The sequence below is a fragment of the Morchella sextelata genome (assembly GCF_020137385.1).
Source record: "Morchella sextelata strain SCLS chromosome Unknown scls_11, whole genome shotgun sequence".
In the NCBI taxonomy this organism is placed as follows: Eukaryota; Fungi; Ascomycota; class Pezizomycetes; order Pezizales; family Morchellaceae; genus Morchella; species Morchella sextelata.
Window position 1 is genome coordinate 98,453 of NW_025408626.1, and position 12,401 is coordinate 110,853.

Below are 12,401 nucleotides of genomic sequence, written 5' to 3' on the forward strand. Positions count from 1 at the left end.
CTAGTTGGTAGAGGTTTCAAGTTCCTACTACAGAGGGTGGTAAAATTATTGCGAAAACAGGGGTAAGCGAGTGCGCTAAAAAAAGCCTAGCGAGTATCAAATTTTGAGTGGCGAGTGTGAATTTTCTACAGTATCTAACAAGAGTTCTAGCAACGAACACCCGGTTCCTCCAACGAACGCCTGCACCAACGATCACTCGGCCCTGTTCCAGCGACGAACACCCGTTCCAGCGACGAACACCCGTTCCAGCGACGAACACTTGTTCCCGACGACGAACACCTACCTTCAAGTTACCACCTGGTATGACCCCCATTGGCAGCAATGACTGCCTCTATCCACTCTGGCATATTGTTGATACACCTGATGATGTCCTCCTCAGTAATAAGATCCCATTCCTCAAGTATTGCCTCTCTAATCTCTGCTCTTCCTCTAGGTCTCGGTCTTCTATCATACAGGCGCATTTTGAGAATACTTCAGATATTCTCAATTGGATTGAGATCAGGAGATGAGGCAGGCCAATTAAGAGACGGCATTCCAAATTGATTTCTGATATTCTGTATATAATTAGGAAATGAATAACAGGAGAAAAAAAAATACTTACCTGAGTTGATATTGCTCTTTGGGCTGGTGTACCGTCCTCCATCAATCAGAGAGCCTGTCCATTTCTTTGACTCTCCTCGAGCCAAAAGGGTTGGAGCTGAGGGATTAAAATATGATTGCAGTAGGTGTTGGCGGTGATAAATCCCCAGTCATCTCTCTCCCATATAACAATAATCTTCTTATTTCATTTATCGATTAGTTAATACACTGGGTTACGAGGAGTTGGATTAGTCAGAAAAGTTCTATTGTGTTCTATCGGGTTCTGTCGGTCGTTAATGTATGAGTCACTTTGGATTTGTCATCGCTGGGATTTCCTTGGATATATTATAGGAGTTCGCCTTCATTTCTTGTTCCTTTTTCTTTCCTTTCTTTCTTTACGCAACATCTTCTGTACCTGCACTGTCTATTACTATACAATATTATTTCCCTCTTCTTTACTCAAGGAGACCACCGTTTGCTGTCCTTTTGTGCTGTTTACCCTTACCGATGCTAGAGTCCCTCAGAACACCTATTGCAAATTTCCACACCGACCTCTACTACCCCCTTCATACCCTGCGAAATACTCGCTACTCGCCCCCTTGAGAGCTTACCACCCTCTCCTAGAATAGCCCCCCATATCATAATTGAATCTTGCTTTGCAAATTTAGGGGCAATGCAATCATCAATCCACTCCTCCTCTCCTGTTCTTGTAACGTATAGCCTCCTAAAGGAACCTCCCAGCCATATATAGCACTCTTTTGTCCATACTACCTTTTTCCAGTCATCTGCAGTCCAGGTACGATGTTCCGGAGCAAATCTGAAACGCCTGTTTCTTTGGGTCTCTTTCAGAAAGGGCTTCTTTCGTGCCACAAGTCGATGATCCCTTCTTTAGCAAAAGCTTCACGGAGAGTTTTGGCAGATACCTGAATGCCAACCTCTTGGGCAATATCTGACAAAGGTTTCCTCCTAGATTCAGCAGTAGAAGTAGCTTCAAAAACCAACATATGACGGGTAGGTGTATCAATTATCAAATGACGGCCAAATCTCCCTTCTCTCTGTAGTGTAGCAGGTGAGTTGTAAATTCCATACACTATCGAGACTGCTAGGCCTTGATCATTAGCAATCCGCTGATATGTCTAACCTGAATGGCAAATAGCTTGGACATAACATCTCTTTTTGTAGCTGACATCCTCTGTACGAATAGACACCATAGTGAACAGCTGAGGAAATCGATAGAGGCAAGAAAAAAAATTTCACTCCGTGAACAATTGAGGTCCTCCACCTGCCAATCACAGCACTCACAACCTTCCGGCCCCACAGTACTCGCTAAACCCCTGTTTTAGCAATAGTTTTACCACCCTCTGTACATGTACATGCACCTAGCCTAGCCTAGCCTAGAGTACCTACATGTACTCTACTCTAGAGTGGGTAGGGGAATTTAGAGCTTGGACCTGCCATACGCGTTACATGTAAGTAGCATGCCATGCAGCATGAGCGTATCCCTTTTGTGAACGTTAGAAGCAGTTTAATTCCTCATACTACGCCGAACAAATGCATTAATCTGCTGTAGACGCTGTCCCTGATGCTTAGAAAAGGCCCCGGGGGAAGTTAACGTACGGTACCTACAGTAATCCTCAGATTATTGGCCGGTAGATACATATGTACATACATGTCCTACATATTACTGGATACAAGTACACCCACAGGAAAAAAGTGAGGAAACAACGAGTGCAACCAATCAGAACCCTAATGAAAAATTGAAAATGGAAACGAATAGAAGTAATATGACTACACAATAAGATACAGAATAGATACTACGGCCTCTGAACTATATTTACCACTTTTTATGACTTCCCTTGTTCTTTACTACTGCTGCAATTCTCTTTGGTATGCTGTCAATAATTTTAAATACATTTTCCCAATCTAGCCTTTCCCACTCTTCCCTAGCTTGGGCTTCAATAACTTTTATGTTTTCATTAAGAGTAGCCTCTCTTCACTTTCCGGACTTGTCAAAAGGCATGGCTAGGGAATACTCGTGAGGCTGTATTGCGGGTGTGGGAATGTCAAGTTAGACGCACTCATTGTCACGCTACTCATTGTTTCCTCACTTTTTTCCTGCGGGTGTACATGTATATATAAACTCCATCGGGCCATTTCAACCTCTCCAAGTTGCGAGGTCCATGCTGAAGTGCCTCGTTTCTCGCCTCTTGCGTGCTTAATTAGCGGGCGCGCTCGCAAGGGCAATAATTAGTCCTTGATCTCGGAGTGTCCCCGAATGAGTTTGCCTGATGGAAAGTACCCTACAATACACTTCCATACATGGATTTAAGATTCACTGTACACATGGTGGACTTGATAACCCATGGTTTAAGCTTGCTTCCCTTGAGCTTAATTAAAGAGCTGAGTTAGCCCCCCCATCCTCGAGATATATTTTTGTATATGCATTTGTATGTATGACTCCCCCAATGCGCACATCAAAGACACCATTGAGGAGATACGTATACAGTCATCTCAGGATGTCCAATACTATCGAGCCCCTCGCCGTAAACTGGCGACCTTTTACTCTTCGCACTCCATTCTTGTCCGCTTTCATCGTCCTATGCGTAATCTTACTCCTACTTGTCGAGCCCACGATCCGATCTTGCTTACCGCCCCAAGGGTGCCCAATAGTTGGGGAGCCCTCCCCCTCGACAGTGATATCAAATACTGCGGCTTTCGTGTACAACTATCTTTCCACAGCAATCACCAGCGTCCTCGGGCTCATATGGGCTGTTGTGCACCATGACTACATGCGTATGGAGCCATGGTTCCAGTTGAGCAAGGCAGAGGGTGCAGCGGCGGAGCCGTCTTTATGTCTCATGTACCCATACACATTTCCTCCGCTTGTAGCCATCAAGGCTGGCAAGGCACGGTATGTAGGCAGATCGAGAGCCCATCCACACACGTACACGCAATATGGAGCGTTTTATCACAAACTATAATTGCAGGCACTACACGGTCATGATTTCTTCAAGCGTTTTTCTATGTATTTCAATGTTTCTCACGCCAGTGACCTCTGGAATTCTCGAAGAAGCACCCCTAAACAAGCATACTACCCATGAGGCAAACTGGAAGCCATCCCGTGGATATTTTTGAAGGTTTGTAGGCGTTCAAATGTGGCCTGTAGACACCCCCAGGGGGTGTCTACAGATTTGTGGTGAGCCGTTTCTACGCAAGATCTGTAATTTATCTTCAAGGCTCCAGATTTGAACATCTTCAGAATATCCACGGGATGACTTCCACTATTCCCATATGCCATGGTTGGAGCCACAGATGACCGCGAGTCATGAGGAACTACCGTTGGGTTACGTATACGAGAGAAGTCCAAAGATCGTGAAGCAGTTTCAGCACGGAGAATACCACTCCCCTAGAAGCTTGAAAAACGAACTCCTAGGAAGTGGAAGCATCTATCATCTGCGCCACACAGAGGGGGAGGGCCCCTGGATTGATGTGGATGGGGATACTGTAGTGCAGTTGTCATCACCAGTGGAACAGGCCAGGCCACATGGAATACGCGAAGGCTGGCCCACGAGTTTGGTCTCTGGGCTCAGCTTCGAATTCGTCTTCCTCATCGTATCTGCTCTTCTGATTTCTATCTATATTTACGATCGTAAACACAATGGTATGTCCAAACAGAATCCCCAGAGATATATATATCCTGGTGTCGAGTTGATAATAATCATCCTCAGGAATTCCCACAATCTTTGCTCTCAACTCTCTCAACTACAAGATTCTCTTTTCCTACCTTCCGACCGTCCTGGGTCTTGTCATGGAACCCTTTCTCGTAACGCTTGGAAGCTATCATTGCATGTTTGGCCCATACAAGATGCTTCGCCGAGGAGCTAAAAGCCGTCGGACGCTCTGTCTTGATTTTGACAAGTCACCACCCCACTTTCAAATGGTCCGCTCCCTCAGGTCCAGGAACTTCACCCTGGCCGGCCTATCTTTCGCAATTCTTCTCTCAAACGTTTCCGGAAGTGCGTTGAGCGGTATGTTCTCTTCCAGTGCAGCGTATACCACCTACAATCTTCAAAGTCGTACGGAACACCCATACTTCTCGAAGGCTTCGCCGCAACGGATAACGAGATGTACTCCAGAATCTCCGCCGAGCTGATGGGCGGGCTTTCTATTCCAAGCTGGACAACTTCGGAGTACTACGTACTGCCAGTGAGCCTTGACTTCCCGGCGACGGCAGTCAATGTGTCTGTACCTACGTTGGGGCTCGGAGCATCTATTTCTTGCTCACTCATTCCGGATTTAACGGTGGCGCGTCAATGCATGCTGTCCGTTCAAGGAGAAGGTTACGGTAACCAGACGTGGGTATACGCAGGAGAAGTGCCCTGCAACGCGAGTGAAACTACGGAGTTCTGGAATTACGAGAGCGAAGACCCTTGCTGGCCAAAAGAGCGACCACTATGGAGTATATATGAAGGCATGCTCATGTCCCCTACATGTGCAGGCACATCGTTTGTTTTTTGGGGGCAGGAGGGAAAAGATGAAAACGTTGTGATGCGCTGTGAGATTAAGGAGAGCGTTGTGGAAATGATTGCGACGGTTGATTTGGAGGGCATGGTTCTTGCGGTTGAAGAAGTCGCCCAATTCACCCAAAGCGAGATTACCGCGCTTTACGCAGATAAAGTCGAAATAACCAATCCCTTCGCATACTACCAAAATTACTCAATGCAACCGATGGTTATTACGGCTATGCTGGAGGAGTAAGCAATCCGTGGATCGACTATCTCATGAGGACATCTTACCCATCGCTAAGCAATGATACTGATACTGGACTATTCGAGCTTCCAAACAAAACCTACATTGTTGAAGCCTTCGAGACTGTTTTCAAACAAGTATACTCCATGAACATTCGCTATCTAGAGTCCGATACGATCTCTGTTGTGCCCGGTTCATCTCGAGATGTCACTGCAACGGTCATTGCCGTTCGCGATGTCGTCACGGTCAGCACAATCATGTTTGGTCTTGCCATCGGTATACTACTCTATACAATCCTCCTTCTTCCAGTCATCTACCGGAGACATTCGTCCGCTATGCTCCCGCATCTGCCCGTGGATTTGGCGCAGACATGGACAGCGCTCTACAGAAGCGAAGCGAAATTTGACTGTGGAATGGTCCGAGGGAGTAACCCCAAGGAGCGTGCAAATCGACTAGGAGAACTGGGACATATCTATGAATATGGAACCTTTACTGATTCTGACGGTAAAGCATCGTATGGTGTCTTCCGCAAACGGACAGACAAGAATGATTAAAGGTGTCTTATTATGAATGATGGCGATGGAGATCGCTAGATTATAATGTATATATGAGTCAGTGTCATTTAGTTTTGGCGGAGTTTTGGATAGCTTAGTAGGTAACCACATGTATATACGCTTTGGGGAGCGAGAAAATGTAAATACGGAGTTTAAGGATACCCGATGGGAGTACTGTTTGCAGCACTTGTCAATGAGTGCATGGGAGGTTAAGGGGCTTTTATGCAGATATATGGACCTTTACGTCAAATTATTCCTTGTGGTGGATTATTCGTGGCGATTGTTCTATCCCAAACGATAAATGGAATACCGTGCTGATTTCCGTCGATTACGAGTGATACTCTATGAAGCTAGGTTTAACACGTCTTAAAAAGGTATTCGAGTTCTAGTAATCATTTATACCCTGTTAAACGTACAGGATGATGGGAGGCTATACCATGAATATTTTGAATTGACCCGTACTTCTCTCTGCGTAGGCTCTTGGCTCCCTTTAAAGTTAACACCTTTGCCACTTTAGAGAAATTCGCAGCCCGGCCGATCCCTTCCCTGCCCCCATCACTGAGAAACAACTCCATCAAACATGGGCTTAAACTCAGTATTTTACAAGTGGGTAGATATCTATTCAAACCCCTCGCGCATTTAGCGATGAGGTTAGGGAAGATTATGCCAGGAGTCGAAGGAGTGATGTGTTTAGACTGATATGATTCGATAAGCATGAGTGGGCAGTTTTTCTTTACTACCCGTGATGAATAACAAGAATAGTATCAAAATATGCCTTCCACTCTGCTTGGATCCAATCCGAGTGATCACCCATGAAACAAGATATTGCTCGTCGCCAACAGTCACTCGATACCGCCCCCGGATCAGGCTACCTAGTGTTTTTTTTTTTTTTTTTTTTTTTTTTGTTTAATTCATTAATTGGGCTACCTAGTTCGGCTCGTCGCGATGAACCGTGACATTTGCCGTGACATTCGCCTCATATACCTAGAGGCACAACCAAAGGCTTCGATAACCATCCTTCTTCCCCGCTTCTTCCTTGGTTTTTGAAACCAACCTCCTCTGTTTACGTGACAACCGTTCTCACACACCAAAAAACCCCACCGTTCCGGCTTCATGTGGGTCACCCACCTAATACTAAGGAAGGCCCTCTTCGAGGCAGTCGACCTTAGCTCGCTCGACAAGGTCATTGGCCTTCCAGAGCTCAACCGCACCCTCTCTGCTGAGGTCGAAATCGCAATCGGAAGCAGAGACCACCGTGATTCCAGTCAAATGATGACTCTCCTCTTGTTAGGAGCCATTCATCGAAACAAACAGCTCGCAGAAGCAGTCTCCAAGCTAGGAGACGACATCACCTCCCTGAGGGAGTCAATCGCAGCCCCCAAAGCTGCTCCCACCCCCTCAGACCCTCTCATCGTCCAAAAACTAGACACCCTCATCGGGAGAACCAGCCTCCCCCCTCCTACACCCCAGGCCCCCCACAGACCTACCCCGCCCGCCAAGCTTGCCCAACCGAGGGCAACCCCCATGTATGCACAAGTGGTTCGATCCACTCCCAACCCACCCAACCTGTAACGGAGCCATTTCAACTGTCTGGTGTATGAGTACACACAGGGCCCGGTTACATGCTGAGAGTTATTGTTAGAAGCCAGTTGCACGGTGATATGCAAGTACCGGCAGTGTGGTTAGCTACCAGCTGTTAGAGTAACTACATTCCGGGCGCTAGGAAGGGGATCTATTCATGGGAGCAAAGACTGACGAGTCTATGCCTCGCCAGTGACTAGAAGACCGGCCAGAGTGAAGCTCTGATTGCCCGGTGATCCTCTAGATCCTCTGAGCATTGTAAGTCCGCCGAAGGGCAAGGACTATGCTAGGGAAGTCTACAATAAGCAAAAGCTCTACAGCAATGATTAAGCTTACACCTGAGTGGCAGCTCATTCATGCAGGCCCTCGGTTGTGTGGCAACCAAGGCTGCAGGTGTTACAAAGGCTTTGACTAAGGGTGATTGCCTTGGGTATCGGAAACACCCGCTGACGCTTAGAGAAAAGCGGGGTAGCGGTGGTATTGGTTCCGGCACCGAGGAAAGGCTTCACTGGAACTTAGTAAGGGGGTTAGGAGCAGAGAATCGAGGCCTTCGGAGTATAAGTACTCAGGCTCATTCTCGCCCTTCAGTCCTGTTCTCTCCAGTCTTCATCAGAAAGAAAAACCAAGCTCTTATCGGTAGCAGAGCCCTTAAAGATTATTGAGTTCTAGCGATAGTATCTTTGAATAATCTGCAACCTGATAGTCTATCTTGCACGGCCGTCTCTATTCTATCCGATTCTATTTCTCTTAGAAAGGACCCCCGTTACACAACCCCCCCAGCAAGAAGGCAGCCAAGGCAGCCGCAGCCCCGGCCCCAGGATCCACCCTGAAAGCGAAGCCCCTACCGTCTGTCCACCGCCGCTTCTTCACCACCAGGACAACCCCCAGTCCCATCGCCAATGCCGAAAGGCTGTCGGCAACCCTCCCCCGCCTCTTCGGTCAAGCCCTGGCCCGAAGCCATCAAGTCACCCCCATCACCTCCCTCACCATCACCATCAACAACAGAGGCACAGTCTCTATTACCGCTCCCCCCACTGTCCCATCAACGGTCTACACACGCTTCTTCGAGGCCCTCACCACGATCCTAAACGTGGAGGTAGCGTCCCCAGAAAACCCCTTCATGTAACGGGGACTATGGGCGTAGGAACTATGAAGCCAAGGAATACAACCGAGGCGAAGACGTGGATGTAGGAGGTTCGTGGACTATGGACTATGGGGCCGAAGGGTACACCTAAGGCAAGAACGGGGACTGTGGACTATGAACTATGGATGGTTGTACCTGGTCTAGTATACCGGGTAAACCCTATAACGTAGCGCGAACAAAATAGTATTCGTGACTGTAAAGTACAGAGGTTGCATAAAGAGAAAAGGAAAAGAAAGAGAAACATAAAATCATAAGACAACACCCCTTTATATATCTACTCCTCACTCCAACGATGACTCATACTCCCGTATAACAGAAACAGAAAGAACATAATGGAAACCCGCTTTACTAAACCCAACCACAATACATAACCCTTCCCTATCATACCCCGACACCTCGCATAACCAAACTATGTGGCCGCCGTTACACTTCACCACCTTCCACCCCGCTCCCACCAACGTCGATCTCGCCATCCATGGCGTCCCCCTCTACGAGCTCTCCAACCAGGAATGCCTAGAGGAGATCCTGCCCTCCGCGCTTAAACTAGCCGTTGGCATCACCCCCTCTGCCGTCTGTTTCCTGAATACGGACGAAACCTCCCGCTCCTCCAAGGCCACCACCTCTGTCATCGTCTCCGTGACGGCGGAACGTCATGTGGCGAGCATCCTCCACCACACAATGCAGGAACTGCTGCAAACTCGGCCACGCCACCCAGGGATGCAGGTCCCCCATCGCCTGCTCCCTGTGTACCCTCCCCCACAAGCTTCAAGACCACCGCCGCCCAGTTGCCATGTGCAAAGGAGCATCGGCGCCTCTTGAAAACTGCTGCGAAATCTCTCCCGCCAAGTGCGTCAACTGCAACGGGACCCACCGCTCCTCCGCCCCAGCCTGCCCCAGCAGGAAACCCACCACTCCCCCGACCCCCCCCAACCCCCAGACCGCGATGGAAATCTCATAAAAACACCGCGCCACCCCACCACTACCTCCAGGAGACTAGATTCTCAGAGGCCCCACTAAGGATTTTCCCTCTCTCATATTTCTCTTTTGTCTTCGTAAGTCTTTTATAGGTGGAAAAACAGCCGGTCGGGGATATGTCTTTACGCCATAGTTTATACTTTATGCGATTCTTTGTACCTAGAAACAATAGAGCTTGATATAAAAAAAAAAAAAGGCTTCGATAACTAATCCAGTGATAGGCCACGTGCGGTGTACAATGACCTTGTGAAATCCACCTATTCCCCGACCCGAGGTAGCTAGCTCCATTACCGTATCAGAAGATCCATCGGAGATGACCGACCGACGTTTAATCTAATGGTCAGAAGTGTTGTGGGATATATTAACTCAGCACGAAAAGGGTAGAATTCTATATTAATCCCCTGTGAAGAATTTCCAAAGCGGTACTCACATGATGTGATGTCGATGACAACAACCCTCACAGTATACTAGTTAAGTGAAGAAATAAGATCATCCCTGTAAGTTAACTCAATGGCGACTAGGAGTATGTTTGTGTATCTGCCTTGAGCCTTGGCTTGACTGGGCCGTGTAAGCGTACAGTATCAGAAATGGGGGTAAAACTGATACCGCATCAGTGCGGCATTGCGAGAATATGCCGCTTTATCTCCGTATTTTGACGAAGTAAACGGTAGTGTTACCGCAGTGGTACGGCATTGCCAAAGACTGTGGTAGTCATTTTATCCATGTTTCTGCCACTGTAGTTAATCACTTGCAATTTGCGCTGGCAGAAATAAGGTTACGGGTCTTTTCGTCTACTCTGGGTCTCCGGGTACAGTAACTTATATCTAAAGTATATGTTAGCAAAAATAAATTCGAAAAAACCCATAAACTAACAGTGAAGTCTACATCATAGGTCACAACCCCACGGATTGTATCATATAGCATTAGTCTTGGTCATTCAATTGGCCATCCTCCCCCCCCCCCCCCTCTCTCTTCTCAGAAGTCGTTTCAATCATATGATCGAGAGAAATCGAGAGAAGAGTTTTACGCACTTCCCCCTAAAGATAATATCTATTATTCCAATCCCAAAACCGCGAAAGTCAACTGCACTGAAGAAATTCATCTATAGGCCTTATCAGAGTGCGCATAAGCTGTTCCTAAAAGAATTTGGCTCTCTTCCCGCGAATAAGCTCCACAAAGCTTGTTTAAAACAGGCCATTCGGCCGCCAAGAGAGTTAGTTGGGCTCTCCAATACTTTGATGTGGATTCTGCCTTTCCTAGACAGCTAGACCTCATCGAATACGGATGGTTCACGTGGTAGCTTTTTCTTCAGTTAGTCAGATGATGTTTTGTGCAAGCTCTCGTTACGGAAGTCGGTGTACTCTCACTATTTTGCGTGATTCATCTAGTATATACCAATGTGGATCTCTCAAGCTTTCGATGGGCGTGCCTTGCCAATCAATTGAGATAACTTGGTGATTCCTTGCGCGATAAATTTGAAATTTCCCTGCTCTTGTGAGCATATGTATCGACAATTGGCTAAGAACTGTGTCAGTCCATGAATCGTTTCCAAGCAACATCCCTATTAGTCTCATGTATTCGATCCATATTTGCCGGATTCGATTCCGTAGGCACTAGTTACGTAAAACCGTTTTTCAATACTAACCTCCTCGGTTCTTCAGGCTAGCTAGCCGGGGTACAAGGATTTTATATAAAGCCTTTCCCACTGGACCCCCGTTGTGTGCAATTGGCCACTCATCTGATCTTCAAGAAGCTACTCTGACTCCAGCGCCGCAGCACAGATCTTTCTACTCGAGTAGCGCATCACATAGATAAACTACAGTGGGGCACTACGTTGGCTAACGTTGAATTGACCATTTGCCAAATATATGCGGTTAGATTGTGGTTTAGTTGTAGGTATTTAGATATCATGTAGCATACCAGCGGCGGAACCCGCTCCACAACCGGACAGTCCTTTGAATGATTTTTGTTCGTGTCTCTGTCGGTTCCACGAGTGTGGTTCAAGATTTGAAATCTTTGCTCTCGCCGCTCATGTCGTTCGATATACCACTTTTGGCGGTTTTGTAATCGCATCTTATCGGCAGGTAGTTTGAGCCAAGCCCACGCTCGTATTAGAAACCCTGCAGCGTGTGTGCATAAGTTAATGGCGCATGGATAGCCTACATATGCGCGTTGCTGTCAAGCATTTCATCTGCACTAGTACCCAAACTGATAGAGTACTCATTCAGGGGACAAGTTTAAGCATAACAGGAGCCTAAACCTTCCAGATGACCAAAAGGTTAAATGGATGTAAGTGATGCTTTCGTTTCGCCATGGCCAGTTACAAGCACTTTCCCTGCGCCGCTTCTCGGTGAAGGGAGAGTACTCGTATTTTCCTGACGTTTGTAAAAGGAACCGCTATTGCATACCATACTAAATTGTGGACTTGGCACGTATTTGTATGGTATGCAATAGTGGTTCCTTTTACAAACGTCAGGAAGATACGAGTAGCGATATTGATGCATGCGATCGCTCGACTTAGAAGCACACATAGGATATTGCAATACATACATGTCCCACATAGGGAGATCTCCCAAAGTGAAGAAAAAAGTGCAATTTCAACACCCGACCCTGAACCAGCTAGCCAGCTAGGGGGGAGAGAGAGCAGCAGCAGCACCAACAGCAGGATTTCCCTACCTCTAACCACAGTGATCATCGTATATCACTCGACACACAGACGCTAGCCAGAGAAAACCGGCATACCTTCCCAACACGGATTGTAAGTTACTATCGACAGCCGCTTGTCTCGTGTTGCGACAGGTCAATTTCCTAAAGGGGGC

General features: G+C 47.2%; 2 protein-coding genes across 2 annotated transcripts; one reads left to right on the top strand and one right to left on the bottom strand.

The window, feature by feature from the left end:
- Nucleotides 1–290: 290 nt before the first annotated feature.
- H6S33_001473 (uncharacterized protein) lies at nt 291–461 on the bottom strand (the record flags this gene model as incomplete). The annotated part of the gene is made up of 1 exon (XM_044833024.1): nt 291–461. One exon carries the CDS (start codon nt 459–461, stop codon nt 291–293), a length of 171 nt encoding a protein of 56 aa, XP_044693534.1.
- Nucleotides 462–9,018: 8,557 nt separating this feature from the next.
- H6S33_001474 (uncharacterized protein) lies at nt 9,019–9,426 on the top strand (the record flags this gene model as incomplete). The annotated part of the gene is made up of 1 exon (XM_044833035.1): nt 9,019–9,426. One exon carries the CDS (start codon nt 9,019–9,021, stop codon nt 9,424–9,426), a length of 408 nt encoding a protein of 135 aa, XP_044693535.1.
- Between the last annotated feature and the right edge of the window lie 2,975 nt (nt 9,427–12,401).